Source organism: Syngnathus typhle, linkage group LG2 (genome assembly GCF_033458585.1).
Source record: "Syngnathus typhle isolate RoL2023-S1 ecotype Sweden linkage group LG2, RoL_Styp_1.0, whole genome shotgun sequence".
Classification (NCBI taxonomy): Eukaryota; Metazoa; Chordata; class Actinopteri; order Syngnathiformes; family Syngnathidae; genus Syngnathus; species Syngnathus typhle.
In genome coordinates, this window is record NC_083739.1 from 18,634,879 (window position 1) to 18,655,633 (window position 20,755).

Genomic DNA, 20,755 nt, shown 5'->3' on the forward strand with positions numbered 1-20,755 from the left:
CGTTTGCCTCCCAGACCCGGATGTTGTTTTAGCGATCAGCGAACGGCCTGGGTGATGTTCGATTTTTTTTCCTGTGCCTACTGGAAAAATTCCTGGCTACGTCACTGGATGGAAGGCTGTTGATTTAACATGTTCATGTTCTGCACACACACATCGAGAACTCCACACACGTAAACAGGAAGTTGCCATCGTTCCTTGAGTTTGTTTTTGTCAAAGCGAGCATTTCAACCGTGCGTGAGCCAAAAACTTGACATGCAAGTTACTCAAGGTGTCTATATTCTCTTGTCAAAGGTTTGACAGTTTGATGATAAGAATCGCTTTTCAGGTTACGGTAGGGTCATCTGTTGGATGCCACTACATTAAACCTTTTCTGGATTTAAAATCTTCAACTACTTCACTGTGTGTGACCATTTCACGACCTTTTACGCTTGACAAAAAGATGTTCTGTGCGTCCAGCTTCTGTTAGACCTGCAGGCCCAGGGACTACAATAATTATAATAATATTGCTCATGAATTACACACAAAAATCTGGGCTTTTCGTGAAATTTTACAACAAACATAAAAATGCACTATAACCTTTGCAAGTGAACTCAATTTAACCTTCACTAAATTTTTGAATATACATATCTAACTGCTCAGTGTACATTTTACAACTTGCTGTTCTCCAATAAAGAACTGAACAATACAACTGCCCAATTGTGTTATTTTGGGAAAACTGGGGGGTTAACTTCAAATTAATGGAGAGGAAATGCCCGGCTTGCTGCTCAACATAATGTACAGTAAGTGCTCAAGATAGAGACTGGGCAATATGTATTTAAAAGAAAAAAAAACATTGTGCCACTGAGTCAAAAATGGATGCAATAGCAAAGAGGAAAGTAGTAATTGGTACTGTGAAGCAGGGAATACTCAGTAATCGCGATCCAGTCGCCTCCACTCTTGGATTTGTACGGAGAGGAAATTCCTTAAGCATGTCTGTGTAGTGATCCAGTCGATACACATCAGAATTTTTCAGAATGTAGGCCAAGAGTACATTGGGGATTTTTCTTTTTATGGTTTTAATAATGTTGTTCACACAGATAGATGATTTATTCCCAGCTATGTTACTGCTCACAGCTCCTCATTGAGGAGCATTTCCACATACGTAAGTCACACCTAACAAAGGAATGCAATTCGTGCAACTAACCCCTCACTGAAAAAAAAAAGAAAACCCAAACACTTCCTGGAAACATGAGGAGCACACACCTTTTTTAATTGATAAGCCTGCATACATTCCTTCCTTGAGGGAGGTTTTGAGGAGACTTCAATTCACTACGCTGGTTTAACCAGGTGTGTCGTCCCGGACATGTTTATCGATAATTACTGACTGGACTTATACACTTCCCTATAGGCTAAGTTGGATGAATGATCCAGATCAGTTTAATGTTGTCTTGGCCAAAGAATATTCAAAATGTATTTTTTTTTCTTTTTTTAAACAAGGTCTGTATAGGCTCATTATGGTTTCAGGTGGACAACTGACACCTCCTTCTGAGACCAGGTTGCCCGCTAAGGAGTTCGACATATGAAGCCCTCAGCAGTGATAAGACATTGTGATTTCCTAGGAATGAGAAGTGATCATTAAAAAAATGTAAACAATTGAAGAGCAATTGTGTTGTATATGAATTCTTCTAACTTGGTAAATCACCGTCCTAACACAAAACACATACAAACTTGGTATTCACGCATAACTTTTACAAATTCTGACATTGCTCTTACTTAAATGCTGTTACTTTACACAGGCAGAAATGGCACTTGTTGTTTTAGCGACCATTTAATTATTGCCAATTTAAAAAAGAATACACACCCAAAAAGATGTTGAGCTTTTTTCCTAACCCACTCGCAAAGTAAGCGTGGATTTGGAGCAGATTGGGTGAATTATTTTGACCCAGAAGATTGGGGTTTGCTAAAGCCGGTCGCCATTTTAGACACAGCATTGTCCCAAACATGGATAGGAAGAGGTGAGTTGAGAACCTGAATATATCTCAACAAGAAGTCACACTCTTAACATTTATGAATAGAAACAAGAGTAGCAGACTAGCAGTCCTGTGCTGTGCAATCTTTGAGGCCAAAAGACTTTTCAGGTGTTTTTTGCACCCTGAATTGCTAAAAAATTAACCTTGTTTTCCTTTATCTGAACTACCTTTGGAAAAGTGTATACAAAAACATCTATCCTTTTTCCTATACCAGATTGAAAAAGTTCAAAAAAGAAAAAAAAAAAAGTACCAGATTTATTTCCCCCTTCTATACAGTGTAAACTGGTTAATGAAAAACACGTTACAAAATACATCTTATTAAAGCGGCACATATATCCAGTACGTACTTTTGAGTTTAAGACCTCAATTGGTCCTCTGCTTGTCTTTTCATTCTAAACTAACAGTCACGCGGAATGTTGCCATGCTGACAAGAGAAAGTATCTTGGGTTCGGCCAAACAGATGCTTTCACTATGGCTTACAGGTCTAAACAAACAAATTGAATTTATCATATAAAATAGGCTGCAACGACAATTGTGGTTGGCTACTGTCAAAATACATTGGTATGATTGTTTTTGTTGTCGTTTTGTTACCCCCGCAAAAATACCCATGATATAAAAATGTATTGTTTTCACATTTTCCACCATTAATCATTAGTGTAAGGCACTGTGTGCAATATTGTCTCACACATGAACGATATAAACAAGAGATTTGGCCATGAAGGTGCAACACCCTCACCTTGAAAGAAAACGGATAGTTTCTAACCAAGTAGTAGGTTTAAAAAAAAAAAAAAAAAACACCCGTTCTTAGTGGTATCATAATAATAACCTTTTGTGGTTGTGCATATTAGCACAAGAACATCCTAGAATCTTGATTTGGCGCCTTGGGAGGACAAAGAAAAAAGGATGATCTCGTGCCAACAGTCAGCGATTCAAGTCCATTCTTACATCTTTAGAATGGAACATCTTTGCATTTATCAAACATCTGTCTTCCCATTCTAATACGATACAGAACTGGTGCTGGTCTTACAGTAAGAAGTTTTTCAATAATGTTCAAGACCTACTACCGTTTAAAAAAGGGGAACGTTTAAGAGAGCAAGGTGACGTTAAAACAAAAAGTTGGAGTCTCAGAACTCATCGTCTTCTGAGCTGAGGTAGTTCTGCTTCTTTCTCACATTCCAGTGCAAACACTGGGCCAGGCTTTCGAACCAGTCGTTGACCGGGTTGCGGAAGCAGATACAAGGAACGGGGAAGCAGGAAGTTGTGATGGCAATACTGGAGCAACGAGAAAAACAAAGAAAGAGATTCTGAGGTCACATGAGACTGCTGGACTTCCTTGTGAAGCAACACTATTGTACAATGATTATGCAACACGTCAAAGCAGCTAATTGACATCGTGGGAGTTAAACAAAAGAAGAGGTGCCATTCTTTGAATGTTCAGTTTGGATTATGCAAATCAGCGCATTTGAGTGCAAAGCTAGTTTCAATTCCAAATGGTGTCGGTACACGGACCCACCTGTCTCCGTGACAGATCTCCTGTCGCCGTCTCCCGTCGAACGACACCCATGCCGTGTTTCTGGCATCATGTGACAGCATTATCTAGGAAATGACACACGTCACATGAAAAATTAAGAGCATACAACATTTGTTTGTCACATAAGAGGAGACATTATGATTTTAATTGTTTAGTCATGCATATTTTAGATCAGGGATTGGCACACTTGTACAGTGTGTTTGGGCCATGTTTGATTTTTAAAAAGGCCAAACCATTCAAAGATGCAAAAAAAAAAAAAAAAAAAGGAAAAATTGTTTATCTAAAACTGAAAGAACTCATGCACATTTTAAAATCTAGAATTGATTAAATTGTAAAGATTCAAACAATTACCTAAAACAAATTTAATGGGTGGCATATGTCAAATTTTGCCTTTTTGTAAAGAAACACTTGAACCTAAAGTTTACAATATCTCTATTAACTAGGGGCGTAACGATTCATCGATACTAGGGGTGTAAATCGCGGGTTTTGTCACGATACGATATAATAGATATAAAGAACTACGATACGATATTTGCCGATATCTTAAAGCCTGCTGCGATTCATTCACGATATATCGCGATATAGTGCTCTACGATCGTTTTTTTTTTTTTTTAATAATAAATATAGAACAATATCCTGATTTATAACAATTCATACGCAAAATCAACAAGGTACTGCAAACTCTTTATTTAGGAAATTACAAGAGTATTGTACTATACAAATTGCTTACTTTAACACTGAACTTTGATGTCGTGTTTTTTCTTTAAATGTGCGGCGAGATTTGTGCTCCCTGAATATTTGATCACCGCATGGCAGGATTTACAAACTGCACGTGTCTTGTCCGTTGAGCCATCTTTTCTTTGGAATCCAAAGTGCTTCCAAAGAACGACTTGAAGCCTAAAAGGGAGCCAATTTCCTCGTCTTTTAGGACACGAGCCATAGCACCAGCCCAGGAGCCGCGTACTAGTTGTCGACTCCCCTTTCATGTGCAGCAACGCCGCGCACTGCTCCCTGCTCCCGGAAAGAGGAAGCAAGCAACAATGAACTGTATTTCAAAATAAAGTCGCGTATATCTTTACGATATCGTATCGTGACAAAACCCGCGATTTACACCCCTACTATTAACCCATTATTTAATCTAATATGTATTTTATTTGACCAAATTTAGTGGACGTAACTATACTTTGGCTAGCAAGTTGTATTGCGCGTGCTCATGTCCACTTAAAAAAATCTCGCAAACGACTTGAGGCAATTGTGCACATACTTTCAACTCCACTCCGGCAGGCACCACGATGGGTCTGAAAGAAAGGGAGTGCGGGCAGATGGGAGTGATCATAATAGCTGGCACGTTGGGGTGAATCATGGAGGCCCCCGCAGCCACGGCATATGCTGTACTGCCCGTAGGCGTGGACACGATCACGCCTATGGGAACAAGAAATGTAGCATTGCAGGTTCAAGACTAATTTAAGACTTTGTTGAGCCACTGATCAAATAAGAGCTTTCATTTAGTCAAACACACACTTGAAACGTAATACGTTAACCACTCTTTGGAGGGAAATCAACAAAGAACTAAGCGCAGGCATCCAACCCCCACGAAAACCTATCATCCAAAATGGATTGAATTGAAAACATGACGACATGCTTTACGTGACTTGTAAAACGACTGCATGTCAGACGCATTAACCTGTTTGAAGCAATTTTGTAATCGGCTCCATGCATCGCTGTTTGTCCGTCTGATTGCATTTTCAACTCATTCCTAATGACATGGAGCAGCACATGGACTAATCGACTTGACAAACATCACTTCAGCAACATATACTATATTTTCATTCGTCAACAATTTTGCAAAGATTGCAATGGTCTGTCAGTGTATGTGTACGAGCTGTCACCCGGCTGGAAGCATAGTTGTGACGTAATGTTTACCATGTTGACGAGTCCACGTGCTTTTTTGTCTGATTATGAATAAGTCAGAAGCAATACGATCAAAACCGACCTGCGTATAGCGGTTATACTTGTCTTTAGTTGTTTTGTTTCGGTATTCAAACCAATGTCGAAGGGAATGATGGCACCAAGCGTGTCAGCAAATGCCACTCGCTCTACATCAATCCATTATTATTTGCCTTCACTTGAGGAACAGGGCAACAAATCAGGAGTTACCACTTGCCCATCAAACTTTGATGGATGTGTTTGACAAATAAAATAAATTCATGAAATATTGCAACACAGGACCATGATCATAATTAATTAAACAGAGAAATAATTAAATATATACATATTTGTACATACAATCAATGCTGATTTAACTAATGACACATTGACTTGTTTTATTCCCTATTTAATTACTAATAAATAGGGGTGTAAATCACGGGTTTTGTCACGATACGATATAATATCGATATAAAGAACTACGATACGATATTTGCCGATATCTTGAAGCCTGCTGCGATTCATTCACGATATATCGCGATATAGTGCTCTACGATCGATATTTTTTTTTTTAAATAAAAAATATAGAAAAATATCCTGATTTATAACAATTCATACGCAAAATCAACAAGGTACTGCAAACTCTATTTAGGAAATTACAAGAGTATTGTAGTATACAAATTGCTTACTTTAACACTGAACTTTGATGTCGTGTTTTTTCTTTAAATGTGCGGCGAGATTTGTGCTCCCTGAATATTTGATCACCGCATGGCAGGATTTACAAACTGCACGTGTCTTGTCCGTTGAGCCATCTTTTCTTTGGAATCCAAAGTGCTTTCAAACTAATGACTTGAAGCCTAAAGGGGAGCCAATTTCCTCGTCTTTTTGGACACTAGCCATAGCACCAGCCCAGGAGCCGCGTACTAGTTGTCGACTCCCCTTTCACGTGCAGCAACGCCGCGCACTGCTCCCTGCTCCCGGAAAGAGGAAGCAAGCAACAATGAACTGGATTTCAAAATAAAGTCGCGTCTAATGTCCGAGGTCAAACACGGCGATATAAATCGATGTTTACTTTTAGCATCGATGCCAATAAATCGTAGAGCATTATATCGATTAATCGATGTGTATCGATGTATCGTTACACCCCTACTAATAAATGAAACATTTCTTTAATTAATGATATTTTTAACTAAACTTTTAGTGGCCAATTTATTTATTTTTAATTGTGGCTCTGTCAGTCCTCCACATTAAAATTCCTCCTTTTTCTATTTGAGTCTAACTTAAAAATAACATTTACTTTGCAGGGTTTTACACATAGTAGTGTTGTCTTTTGATTATGTGATTATTGATGTTTGATTATGGGTCATTTACATTCGTATGCAAAAGTTTGGGCACCCCAAATCCTTTTCAAGATTTTCCTTTATAAATCATTGGTTGTTTGGATCAGCAATTTCAGTTAAATATATCGTATAGCAGACAAACACAGTGATATTTGAGATGTGAAATGAAGTTTATACAGACTTTGGGGATGATGAAATGTGTCATTGCACCGTGTTGCAGCTCGGAAATGTTTTGAAATACCGGTGTCTCAAGATAAAAAGTACATTGAGCAGACTTTACAGCGTCACGAAAACACACATCCTTGTTAAGTCTAACATAAGTGAAGAGGTATGAACAAAGGCCAAATTCTGTGTGGGAGACAAATTATGTGCTTGCTCACCATCTCCCTGCACGGTGGTGATAAGGTGGCCATCCAGGAAAAGGTCCACGTTGGAGAGGTAGGAGGAGGGGCCTCTGTCCACTACCACCTCATTCAACACCTCAAACATGTAGAGGGACAGCGTGCCATGACATTTCACATCTGTACCTCATGTCAGCGTCTACTAGCTCAAAATGTCAGCGTCTACTAGCTCAAAATGGCTTTTGGTGAGGCTGCCACAACATGTGGATTTCTTTCAAAAGTCACACTTCCACTGCCACTCAGCTCTGCTCATTAGCTTTCCACTTAAAAAAAGTAAACGGTGCTGTGGGAAACTACAACAACCCATTTAAGGGTAGACTGGGGGCAGCAAGAAAACAGACCCTCGCAGCAAAATGGAGATTCCCATATTCATGAATAATTTCAATAAATCATTGAATATAACTGCTAAAAAACAACAACCCTGAAACAATTACTACTGGATTCTTGAAAATGCGGGCTGAATTACAGAATAGTGTGTGGGCTGTGTGTGGCTTGTATACCATACCTCACACCTGGGATAAGATAAAGTCAGGATGTGCACGCATTTCATTTTTTTAATTGTCTGTTTTCATGCTTAACGTACCCCTCCGGCATCAGACTGATACATTTGGAACACAAAAAATACCTTAAGGCGTAATGTGCTTTTGTTAATGGAATAGCCTGAACAGCAAGTTCAGCTACAGTAAACTAAGTACTGCAGGCAAGGTGCAGTGGAAAAAAAAATAGAATGGAATGTAATTAAAGACAAAATTAATATAATAATTGTCAATGGAGAAAAATAAAAATAACTCCCATAACACAACCGTCCGTCAAATCTTATCGGATCATGTTGTAAACCACAGGTGGCAAACTCAAGGCCCGGGGGCCAGATACGGCCCGCCACATCATTTTATGTGGCCCGCGAAGACAAATTACTAGAATTGCAAATTGTCTTCACTTTCGATATCTTATTTTTTAAATATTTGACCAGTTTTTACTCGTCTGATTTGAAAACGAGTTAATTGTCAGTTTGTTTTGTAGGTTTTACTGTATATAATACGAGGTGCTCATACATTGATTTGGGTTGACAGTCATAATGGCCCTCTGAAAGAAGCTATGACTACAATGCGGCCCGCGAAAAAAACGAGTTTGACACTCCTGTAATGTAAACTGTTTTGGATGACTATCAGTCAATACTCCCTGTAGCAAATAAATTTCCCATCACTCTCAAGGAAGCACATCTGAGATTACTTATTACTCTTGCTTGGTATTGTTTTAAATCAAACCAAACATACCTGTTGGTTGATAATGTTGAGCTGCTCAACTCAAACAGACAGGTGTCACGCAAAGAGCTGACTCAATGTTATCAAGGGGAAGAACTGCTCTAGCAGCTTTAGATTCCAGGTATGTAAACAAGTTGGATTTGAGCTGGTAATGTATCGTGTCTATGGTTGTGCAGAAGAGCGGTGTGCAATGAGCAGTGCTGACATTACCTGATAGTTTGTGGCTTTGCGGCCAAGGTCCATCTCGCCATTGGTCAGAATAGCACCCTTTTCCCTCTCCCGGTGCACGCGCACTTTCAAGCGACTTCGTAGCACTATGGCTGCATTACCTAAAACAGTGCTTATTTTAGAAACGACAGTGTTTTTCAGCCTGTCTCTAAAGCTGTTTGTTGGAGCAGCATATGATACCTTCAATAATTTGAGTGACCTGAGATTGATAGGTGTCAAACTTGAAAGGTGTCAGGAAGCCAAGAGAGCCCAGATGGAAGGCCATCACTGGTGGAACGCTCTCCTGAATGGCGATGATAATGATTGAAGAGTTGGGCTTCACAAAACTGATTGTGATAATACACACAGTAAGACATGTACCTGAAAAAGCGAAGACGCGTAGAGCAAAGTTCCGTCTCCACCAAGACAGATGATGAAGTCCACACGGTTGGAGATGTCGTCAAGCTCTATGAAACACAAAGGTACACTGTTAATAAGTGACGTGCGCTCACACGCACGCACGCACACGGTAACATATACGAAACAGGTGATCCATGCAGTGTGATAGCTCAATTAATATTACACGCTTAAACATTTTAAAAATGTATTAAGGGTGGTGTCTACGCAACAAAAGGGAAATTATGTTATGCATAAACATAAAAAAAATGTATCAGAATTATGAAGTTGATATTAGTTATTGCTGGTTGACTTTTCCTTTGAAGTGCATGGGACTGTTAAATAAGTATACATATATAATAAGTACAATATGTCAGTATAATATGTAAGCATAATAATATAATATCCTTCTGTATATTGGTAAAACAAAATAAGACACACACATATTTTGTCCTTATTAAAAATGTCTTTTCATTATACATCTTTAGGTTTGGAGCTGCATGGTGCTATGTGGGCACCCAGCAACGCTGATGAAAAATTGTGGCTCGCTCCATTATTTAAGAGTTGTTTAAGGTCTTCATACCTTCTCTGAAAGTGCAGAAATTCTTTGTAAGGGTCTTAAAGTTGTCATCGCCAGAAATGGCTGGGTCATCCAAAACTTTCTGTTCTACATAAACAACCATGTTTTTAACCTAAAACACAAAAACAGAGACACAAAAGGAGCCATTTAACATGTGCATAACACCAGTGCCAACTGTTCAGCGTCCACCACTCTGCCGCACCTCAGTGAGGAATATGCAGAGCTCCTTGAAAGGCTGAAGCAGGGACGCGTCTCGGATCTTCTTGATGACGAGGACACTCTTGGGGGGCGTGTTCCAAGTCAGCCGTTGGGTGGCGGGATCTTGAATGTGCCTGGTAAACATGTAAACAAAACCTTTAACAACACATGAGCCTTAGGCTGATGTAAGGCCTCTTAAGGAGCTGAAGCGTATGCAAACAGCAGTGTGTGGCCGCAATCCTATTAGGCTTAAGGTCTGCAGTAGAATCTCATGCACCCTTCAGTCTTCATCCTTTTGCAAACTCTTGACAGCGATTGACAGATATTTTGGGCATGACACAACCAAAGACAGGGCAAAGTGACCGCATATGAATTAGAAAGAAGATAATTACACAAAGCAAATAGAAATTCATTTTTTATTACAATCTTGGGATAAAATGTTGGAAGAAAGATCTGTGGGAACACCACGTTTGAAATTATTATGCAAATGTTTTTCAGTTTTAGAGCCGCTGTTCCTCCACGTTGAGAGGAGCCAGATGAGGTGGCTCGGGCATCTCACCGGGATGCCTCCTGGACGCCTCCCTGGGGAAGTGTTCCGGGTATGTCCCACCGGCAGGAGACGCCATGGATGACCCAGGATACGCTGGAGAGAGTATGTCTCAGCTGGTCTGGGAACGCCTTGGGATGAGCTGGACGAAGTGACTGCGGAGAGGGAAGTCTTAAAGCTCCTGCCCCCGCGACCCGACCCCGGATAAGCAGAAGAAGAAGATGGATGGATGGATGAATGGATGGATCAACATCCGTCTTTTTAATCCGTTTTTTTATAGTGTATGCAAATGGTACTCAGCCTAAATTTTAAGTTTTTAAACAAACGTCCAAATGCAAACAGTATTTAAAAAAACTATTGTGTGTCATTTGTTGAGTTTGCAGATGCATTATTTGGTAAAATAAATGTAAAAAACCAAACACTATGTGTGATTTGGACAAGTCCTGCTTGGATTTCTTTCCGCCCAACCTCAAACATCTTTGCTTGAGGATTCCCCAAAGGTTTCTGAACAGGATTGAGGCATCGGATGATGGGGCCCACAACATAGGTTTGGACACTTTTATAGCCATAGCAGCCAATGATGCAAATGGACATGAAGAAAGAATTCTTGGTTTGGTTTATGATTTTGCTCAGAGCATTAAAAAAAAAAAATACATTCACTGAACATCAAGCCAAATATTTTGGGCAACTGAAATAAGGCCTCCACAAACTCAAAGTCAACAAGCAACTTGGCCTTGTGTGATTAATATTCTAACTATCATTTGAAAGATTAAATTAAACAGACCTCATACTTTCACCTAACACGTGCCTTTTTTTCTTAGCTCAAGGCCATTTGAGGTGTTGCACATTAGTTTCTGCACGCCACTGTGACATTTGGGCTAGTCACATGTGGAAGCTGGTGGGCTCATATCCAACTGACTAACAAAAATCAATGAGAGGGTTGTTTTTTGATTTTACATATGCTATGACTGTGCTGACAATTCCTGGCTCACACCCAAAATCAAATGGGACAGGCTCCAGCTTATCCGTGACCCCAATAAAGACAAGGAGAACAAAAAATGGACAGATGAACAAATGGAAAAACAAAAGAAAAATCTCAGATTGCTGGATAATGCTGTTTTTGGATATATTAAATTCTGTTCAGAAACAGTATTTAAAATGGGGTTACAGCAGTTGTTGGTGTTTATTTGCTTAGTGATCCTTCAATGAAGGACCCGGCCCAAATCATCCTCACTTCGACGTGAACTCGACGTGAAGTGTGAAAAGAATGTTGGCTTGGGGCTCAATACAGAAAAAAATTAAAAAACTATTATGAAAGTCATGGGAACGCATGTGTGCAAACTGTATTAGTCATGAATCAGGATGCTTTAGAAGATTCTAACAGCTGTGGTTTCTCTTCATTCATTCAGGTTGAGGGTCAATTCGACCCATTTCAAAACTTAAATAGCCAGAATCTTTATAATCTAAAAAGTGTGACAAACTCTTAATGCCACCATTCAAAAACATTCACATGGGTTTGCGTTCGGATTCTGTTTAGTTTATATCAAAACATTTATCAGATGCATTTTCTATTGGTATTGATCATGTGCCAATGGTGATTCATATTAATTTTATGTTAAGCATGGACTTTGCAGAGAAAGATTCTTTTTAATATTGTTTTCCCTCAAAAGAAGAACTGATTCCTTCTCCACCCCAACCCCCTCGATGGTGCAGGTACTTTCGAATGCAGAAGTTTAACAACTACAATACATGAGTTGGGGAACTTTATTACGATATACAGTAGCAGTTACACAACTTCCCTTCATTGACCAATCGAAATAAGTAATCAATTAAAAAAATGCAGTTATTTATATTATTTAAATATTAATTTCATATTTGTAATATTAGTAAATTTTGTACTCATTTTAACCTTCTGCCGCATTGCGCAAGGGTGTCGAACTCTTTTTTTGTCACGGCCCGCATTATAATCATAGTTTCCTTCGGAGGGCCATTATGACTGTCAATGCTATACATCATATACAGTAGTCTACAGGCTACACAACAAACTGATAACAAGTTTTGAAATCAGAGACAAGTAAAAACTGCACAAGTATTTTAAAAAGATGCATGGTGATAGAAATTGATCAATATCTCTGAAAAGTGAAGACAATTTGCAACTTTTGTATTGCCACATGAAGTTGATGCAAAATTTGTTTTCCCGGGCCACATAAAATGATGTGGTCCCGGGCCTTGAGTTTGGGGGTGGGGGGTGGGGGGGTAGTATGGACTGGGTCGACCTGGGAATAGTGAATACTTGCATATAATTGATACCCATTGAAATGCAACAATGAGGCTGGGGGGTGAAATAGAGAGAAAAATATATTTTTTTTAAAGAAAGGAGGGGGGGGGGGGGGGCGATAATAATATGGGAATTCATGGCTGCCAACCCATGCGTTTCTAATGGTCCACTCTATACTAGGGGTGTAACGATACATCGATACACATCGATTAATCGATATAATGCTCTACGATTTATTGGCATCGATGCTAAACGTAAACATCGATTTATATCGCCGTGTTTGACCTCGGACATTAGACGCGACTTTATTTTGAAATCCAGTTCATTGTTGCTTGCTTCCTCTTTCCGGGAGCAGTGCGCCCGGCGTTGTTGTGTTGTGAGCAGAGCAGGCATGTGACAGGGGAGTCGACAACTAGTACGCTGCTCCTGGGCTGGTGCTATGGCTAGTGTCCAAAAAGACGAGGAAATTGGCTCCCCTTTAGGCTTCAAGTCATTCGTTTGGAAGCACTTTGGATTCCAAAGAAAAGATGGCTCAACCGACAAGACACGTGCAGTTTGTAAATCCTGCCATGCGGTGATCAAATTTTCAGGGAGCACAAATCTCGCCGCACATTTAAAGAAAAAACACGACATCAAAGTTCAGTGTTAAAATAAGCACTTTGTATACTGCAATACTCTTGTAATTTCCTAAATAAAGAGTTTGCAGTACCTTGTTGATTTTTGTTGTATGAATTGTTATAAATCAGGATATTGTTCTATATTTTTTATTAAAAAAAAAAAAAAAAAAAAATCGATCGTAGAGCACTATATCGCGATATATCGTGATTGAATCGCAGCAGGCTTTCAAATATCGGCAAATATCGTATCGTAGTTCTTTGTATCGATATTCTATCGTATCGTGACAAAACCCGCGATTTACACCCCTACTCTATACTTCTAGCGCCCACTGGCAGTTGCCATAATTAACAGAGTTCATCCATTACAGATTTCCGGGGCATTGGCAATCTCATGGTGCATGTGTTAAGAGAAACGGAATTCAACTTGGATAAAATGAAACGAAAAAGTGGATAAAATCAATACAGGATCAATGGACGCTACAGCTGATTGTTTACTTTTCAAACTTGCAGCAGACCTGTGCGACATCATGCACGCTGTGGTCAAGACGCCTCTGATCCACCGGTGAAATGAGACTGATTGTCTCATCTCTAACTGCTTCAAACAACAGGGCATAGGTAGGAATATTTGTTATAGTTGTATTATTATCATCAATGTTTGTGATTTATTTTGTTGTGTTATGTTATGTTATACTGTATGCTCTGTAAAGCTCTTTGTTACAGCAACAGATGTTGTGAAAGCACTATACAAATAATGATGTGTGGCATATAAAAAGTTATGGTGCAAAGTTTAAGGACCGTATGGAAGGAAGAATGGATCACACCACTCTCCACAATAATTGGCTCATCATTAAAATTGAAATGCTATGCAACAAATCGCATTGGTAAAGTCACGTTACTTTTACCACAAACCTTTTGAGACGGACGGGATCAACAGCGGCTCTGCTGTTGCCACTACTTAGTGCATCTTGATTTTCATTTGCATCACGATGTGATCAAAACCCCAAAATTGAAATTCGTATTCAATTAGTAACACAGATAAATGATTATGCCAGTCCTTAAATGTAACACAGCAACTGTTGGTAGTGAACCTCAGCCGGATTGCATTGAACCCCAATCAAACGCTGACATCTGTAAACTGCCGCAATTTCAAATATCAGGACCTCAAACAGAGATAACCTATGATCTATTCATCAAGCTCCTCCTTGAACACCTCAATACACGCAAGTGAAACCAAAACCAGGCCGTACCGAGTTGGATATTCCTGACTCACCACTGCAAGGGTTAATCTTTCACTCAGCCTGCATATACTGACACAGCAAAGATGCTTAAATAGTCCTCTCACCATTTCCATACTTTGTTCTTCTTACTGCCCGCTGACTCCTGAAGTACCACCTTCATGGCTGTACACATGTGACACGCTTGGAAGTCACTTCAGTCTACAAACAAAGCTGGGGAACGGGGATCTCTCAGAACGGCAAAAACATCCTTGAAGCCGAGAGATGAGCCTCAGGGCCTCTGCATATGCGAAGAGGGGGTGTGTCGGGGGGCAGGGCGCAGCAAACAACCTTACGAGCTAGACTCACAAGTGCTATATTTGTCCCAGAGAGGACTTAACACTAAACCCTTCGAGTGCATTCTCTTGCTGAATCAAACTTCTCACTTGTTTTAAGCTTCCTCTCAGCCATGCCCACTCAGCTCTCTGCTGGCCACACCCATTGCAGGGAAGGGCTTGCCTACATTCATTTATTTCTCAAGAGGTGTGTTTAACAGAGCTAGGTTGAAGACTGCTTTTGCCCAGAAGCGCTTCATTCACTGTAATGATACGCCGCTTTCAAACAGGAAGAACAGTTCCCGACAGGTCTAATGTGTACAAGAGCATTTCAAAACAAATGAAACAGAGAGACAATAGGTTCTACTTTATGCTCTAGTTAAAGATGGAAAGGTTTAAGACTACCTCCCGGCAGGAGGAAGTAAATTACACGAAATGACCTTAAGACGTATTTTTGGAGTTTATTATTGCACTTGCCCACTTTGCACTTAACCATTGTTTGTAACATTTAAATGTACCTTTCATGTTATACAAATGTTTGATATTCATGGTATGAAATAGAGTTGGAAATGGCTTGTCACCACTCCACAAAAACAACAAATGTTATGTGGTTCGTGCTGTCATCAAAGTAGGTCAGGTGAAATCATCAGTCAAGGCGTGTGTGTGCTTTTGTGCGGTAGAAACGCAACAGTGGAAGCAGACCATAACTGAGAAGTCTGCGCATGTTGTAAATTATATTTGCCGCTGAAGGCTTTAAACTTTTCAAAGAACAGACAAGAGCTATTACTAAATATTTCCCAAACCACAAACCTGCAGCTACATGACCTGCTGATGGCGTTGGCCGTGAGCAATGTTACAATTAGGACCATTTTCTACATCACGAGATTATGCAACATCAAGTTTCAAAATAATAAAAACAAAGTGGGAGATCTTTTGAAAACTGATTCCGTCACATAGGATTTCTGAATACCGTAATTTCTTGAGTATGAATGTCCCCCCTTAAAAGAAATCATGAAAAAAAATCAAGATGGGCGTATACATAGAGCTGGGGGGGAACGAAAGGCTGAATCAACATGTTGCATCAATCACTGACTACCTGTTATCTTGCAAATGAGTGCCGAAGTAATGAGAAGATAATCGTTAAATATTTGGGCATGGGTACCAGCTAACTGGAGGAGCATTATATTGCATATACATGAGTAGAGACAAAAAAACACATTTTGAAGGGTGATTTGGGGGGGTTATATTTGCGAGCCTATTGTACTGGAGAAAGGACGATACACCCGCAAATGGTTTGTATGAAAACAGCTGAGGTCATGCTCACAACCGCTGTGGAACTTGGCATTATCTTCCATATAAAGCAGAGACAATGATAAAAGAAACAAAGCAGTCAAAAGATTTCATTCCACTGATGATGGGCACATTATTGAAATTCACTTCAGGGTGTGGGCAGGAAATCAAAGGAACCAAGATGAAAGCTGGAGCACAAAGCGATGGTCAAAAAACAATAAAGAGGCGACCTGCAGAATTGCCAGAATCTCAACCGCAGCCCTTTCGTAGGGTCAACAAGGAGTGTGGGAAGGAGGTGAAAGCAACCAAGATGAATGCTGGAGCACAAAGTGATGGTCAAAAAATAATAAAGAGGTGACATACAATATTACCAGTATCACAACCGCACCCCTTCCGTAGAGAGTCAACAAGGGTTTATCATTTCCAGTTTGGCGAAGTGAACAAAGCTTCATGAGCTTGACTGGTGCAATACTTAGTATGAAAACGATTTTAAAACATTGTACTGATAATTGACTGATATTGAACTAATAATCTAGCCCTGCGAGAAATGTTTGACTCGTTAAAAAAAAGTATATACCGTATATTTCGGACTATAAGTCGTGTTATTTTCATAGTTTGGGTGGGGGAGCGACTTATACTGAGGAGCAACTTATATGTGAATTTTTACACCAATTTTCAAAATTTAAAAAATAAATAAATAAATAAAGTGAAACCGCGATGAACGAACCGCGACATAGCAAGGGATTACTGTAATTTGAATTTCAAGTGACGTCAGCGGTGCGGCGCGGCGGTTGTTTACATAAAGGACAAAGATTCGGTCATGGGATGACGAAGATGACAAAGGGTATCATTAGCGGATTTGTTTGTAAGTGACACGGAGGATGAAGAGTTTGAAGGATTTAATGATTTGGAGGGACACAGAACCATTGTAACCTTCTGAGAATAAAACATTTTTTTCTGAAAATAGCCATAATCTTGGACCAGAAAAAGAACTAGATTAAAGCTGTAATTTGAACCAGTCACTGCCAAAATTGCCACACAAACAGTTTGTATTGTCGTAATTGAGCAGTAGCATTAACAAATATTTACATGGAAGACATAGAAGGATTTTCAGCATATTGTAATTCCTCTCTAACAGGCGCAACCATTTCCACATTCACAAACTGTAGAAGGTAAATAAAAAACTACTCAACTATTCAATCAACACTGAGATTGAACTCAACCAGCCATGCCTTATGTCTGCTGTTGTCACAGGGTTCATAGTTAGGACAGGCTAGCTAAATTCAAATGTTAGAATAATGCCCTGCTGTACTTACATTACTGTGTGTGGATTCTGCAGCATGCATGCCTTTGGGCCAAATGTAGTCACAGGGGTCGGTCCATGTAGAGACTGGGTCCTCCTGAAGGGAAAACAAAGAGCATCAGACAATACGATTATCTTGAAAGAATCAAATATAAAGACTTGATTGGACCTATATATATGCGCGCACGCGCGCACACACGCACACACACACACCGAAGCAGCAATACATATGTATATACATATATACACACACATACACACATATATATATATATATGCACATATATATACACACGCACACACACACGGTTCTAAAACACTATAACATTGTTGTCATATGCCACAGATGAGTGTCACTGAGAAGGGGTGGATATTGACAAAATGAATGTCAACATTAAGTTATTCGAGTATACAGTAAAAGATGGAACAATTCAGGTGGACGTTGACAACATAGGAAAACAATGTCTTTCAATTTCACTTCCTACACAGAAAAATCCCATTGCAGTTGCTAAAACACACCCGGATAGATTTTGCAACATTGATGGTGAACAAATGTCGATGACTACATGGGGATTTATGCAATGTGATGCAATTGAGCTCAGTCACTTGTGTTTTTGAAAATACCACAAATGAAAGACAAAAAAGGGTCTGACAGAGAAGCTGCTCTGATTGTGTATCTGTACCACTCCCTTCCGTCATCATTAAATATCTCACCTGAGGACGGCAGTCTTGAAAGCAGAAATTTACATACACCATATGCTCCCCCCCCTCAATGTCTGATATGAAATCAGACAGATTAAAATCCCTGTTGTAGATGCAATGAGACTACCAACATTATTTTGATTTTCTACATGCTGGAATAATAACCGAATCACATTTTTCATGGCTCTCTTTAAAGTTAGAAATTTAAATACATTTAATTAATTAGTATTTGGTACCATAGCCCTTAGGAACTTGGCAGGAATTTGGGTCCGTCGCCCTCCCAGAAATGATGTAACTGAGCCAAGTTTGTAGGCTGCCTTATAGCCACTCTAAAATGTTGCCTTTGTTATTCTGTCTAACCAGGTAGGCAGCATGCCTCAGGTCTTAGTCAGTTTGGAAGAGCCATTTGCGGTCAGGTTTCAACTTCCTGACTAATGTCTTGAAATGTTGGTTCAATATTTCTACATAATGTTCTTTCCTCAGGATCCCACCCTACAGTACGATGAAATAGTATGCTTGCCTTATTTTTAAATTCTTCCTTTTTTACATACTTTACCCACTTTATTGGTGAGAACTTATTCTAGAAAATACCACACAAAGGTAACTCAAGTAAACACTTTATTGATGAGGATTTCTTCTAGAAAATGTCAGGCAACGATAACTCAAGGGTTTTAAATGTTTAAAGAAAAACCCAAAACATTCAGCACTACCAGTTGCTGTGTGAAAAAAATACTTGCCCTGCCCCTTAATATTAATAAAATAAAAGTCTGCTGTTATTTTTGTCACTGACCACACCCAAGCCTAATTACCCTGATATCTGTTCCATCAAGAAACCACTGAAATAGAATCAGCCAACGAAATAAATTTGGCCAAAACATCCTATAATGCTTACAAAGGTGAGAACTATTAAACATGAATGGACATAAACATTGAACCGTGCTGAACTTTCCCAGAAGTGGCCTGCAACAAAATGACCCGACCAGCGACAATTCATCAAGGTCACAAGGGACCCTAGACAAGAACTGCTGGCCTCTCTTGCCTCAGAAAAGATCAGTGTTCATGATTAACGTTCCAATGTAAAAAACACTGCAGACCAAAAGTGCAGACTTCTGATCCCCCTCCCCGAAAAAGACAAACAGAAAAGGTTTTGGAGGGTGTGCTTCTCGTTAGATCTGCTGGAAATGCAATACAACATTTTGGAAACACAACATCCGTACCAACTGTTAAACATGGTGGTAGTGTGATTTACTGGGGCGGCTAGACTTATTCGGGACTTGAACAACTTGCTGCGATTGATGGAACCATGAATTCTGCACTTTACCAGGAAATGCTGAGGGACAATCCTCGGCCATCAGTTTGTAACCTCAACCTGACCACGCCCCCTCATACTCTCCGCCGTATTAAAAACACACCAATAATTAGTGATGGTAAAGGCATTTGAAATGGGACTAACTTGTACTCAGACGAGCTGGTGGCTGAGGAAGTGCTCAGGCTGCGGGTCTTCTTGCTGCGCCGGGCCAGGCGCCCAGTAATATTCCCTCCATCACGAGCAGACCAGCAGTAAGGAGCCGCTTTCACTCGCACCTCTTCTCCACCGTCCATCTCAAAATCCAACGGGATACATTCATCATTCATAGTCCAACACTTAAAGATGGAGTCAACTTTTCATCGAAGCATCAATTACGTACACCAAAGCGCTAATAAACCGCAATAATTTGCAAAACCTCAACCAAAAATGAGCTATCATGGGGTGCAATATATGTTCAGCTTTGTGGTACTTCATTGGCTGGGTTAGCGATTTGCGCTTAACAAAAATAAGAGGGAGGGGGGGTTCATGGCCATACGCTTAAAAAATACGTAGTTCCACACGAAGGGACTATATTATGTCGCAGGATGAACAAAGTTACATATATCTCCAGATCTACTTCATTATGTAAGTGCGGCTCAGGCAGCTCTGTTGTGACGTACGCTCGTTATATTGCTTAAAATACTTTGACACTGCTCAGACCTATAATTGCTTGAATAAATAAGCACTTTGGGGGTGCAGCCTTAATGTTGATCATGAGACCTACTCAGATTTGAGCGATGAGCAACAAGTGACTGAATGATGACGGATCCAACTGCCGTAGTGCTAACAATGCTACCACGAAGCTACTTTGCAAAATACCGTTGACATACAGTGCAAAACCAAACAGCTTGCACTCTATTACCTGAATTTAGCTTGTCCTCACGATGTTCCAGTCGGCGACACAAATGCGGATCTTAATTCACCGTCGTAGAGTTTGACCCTCGATCAATGGTCATTACCAATTCACCATCTTAACTTCAACTATCAACAATCACCACTTCCGGGTAGACACCGACCAATCGGGTAGCGTACATTCGTGACGCAGTCGGTAATTCAAATGGACTCCGAATGTGGTAAAGGTAAATCACCTTATTGTAAATTGTATAATTCACACAATCTTTATAATTCAGCCTAAATCTCTTATCTTTGATGTAAACATTGGAAACTTATCACTGTGTTCATTAACTCCAACATTACTGAACTGAACAAGCATTTTTAGGACGTGATCCCGTTAAACTTGAGCAAGGAGTTCATGTGACTGGTGCATGGAC

The 20,755-nt window shown here is 39.8% G+C and overlaps 1 protein-coding gene across 4 annotated transcripts; it reads right to left on the reverse strand.

Annotated features, from left to right (window-relative positions):
• Positions 1–1,038: 1,038 nt before the first annotated feature.
• nadka (NAD kinase a) lies at positions 1,039–20,508 on the reverse strand. Of its 4 annotated transcripts, XR_009713731.1 has the most exons (13): positions 20,347–20,508; positions 19,590–19,738; positions 17,448–17,531; positions 9,855–9,984; positions 9,656–9,764; positions 9,058–9,143; positions 8,878–8,980; positions 8,680–8,798; positions 7,187–7,286; positions 4,805–4,962; positions 4,271–4,551; positions 3,523–3,605; positions 3,246–3,281 (listed from the first exon to the last, which is right to left on the reverse strand). XR_009713731.1 is itself a non-coding variant. In XM_061272356.1 (12 exons), exons 2-12 carry the CDS (start codon positions 19,736–19,738, stop codon positions 3,134–3,136), a joined length of 1,269 nt encoding a protein of 422 aa, XP_061128340.1. In that variant the 5' UTR covers positions 20,347–20,507; the 3' UTR covers positions 1,039–3,133. The 4 variants fall into 4 exon arrangements, 3 of the variants coding, with proteins under 3 accessions (XP_061128340.1, XP_061128342.1, XP_061128341.1); XM_061272356.1 differs by lacking the exon at positions 4,271–4,551 and having other exon boundaries at positions 1,039–3,281; positions 20,347–20,507; XM_061272358.1 differs by lacking the exons at positions 4,271–4,551; positions 19,590–19,738 and having other exon boundaries at positions 1,039–3,281; positions 20,347–20,472.
• Between the last annotated feature and the right edge of the window lie 247 nt (positions 20,509–20,755).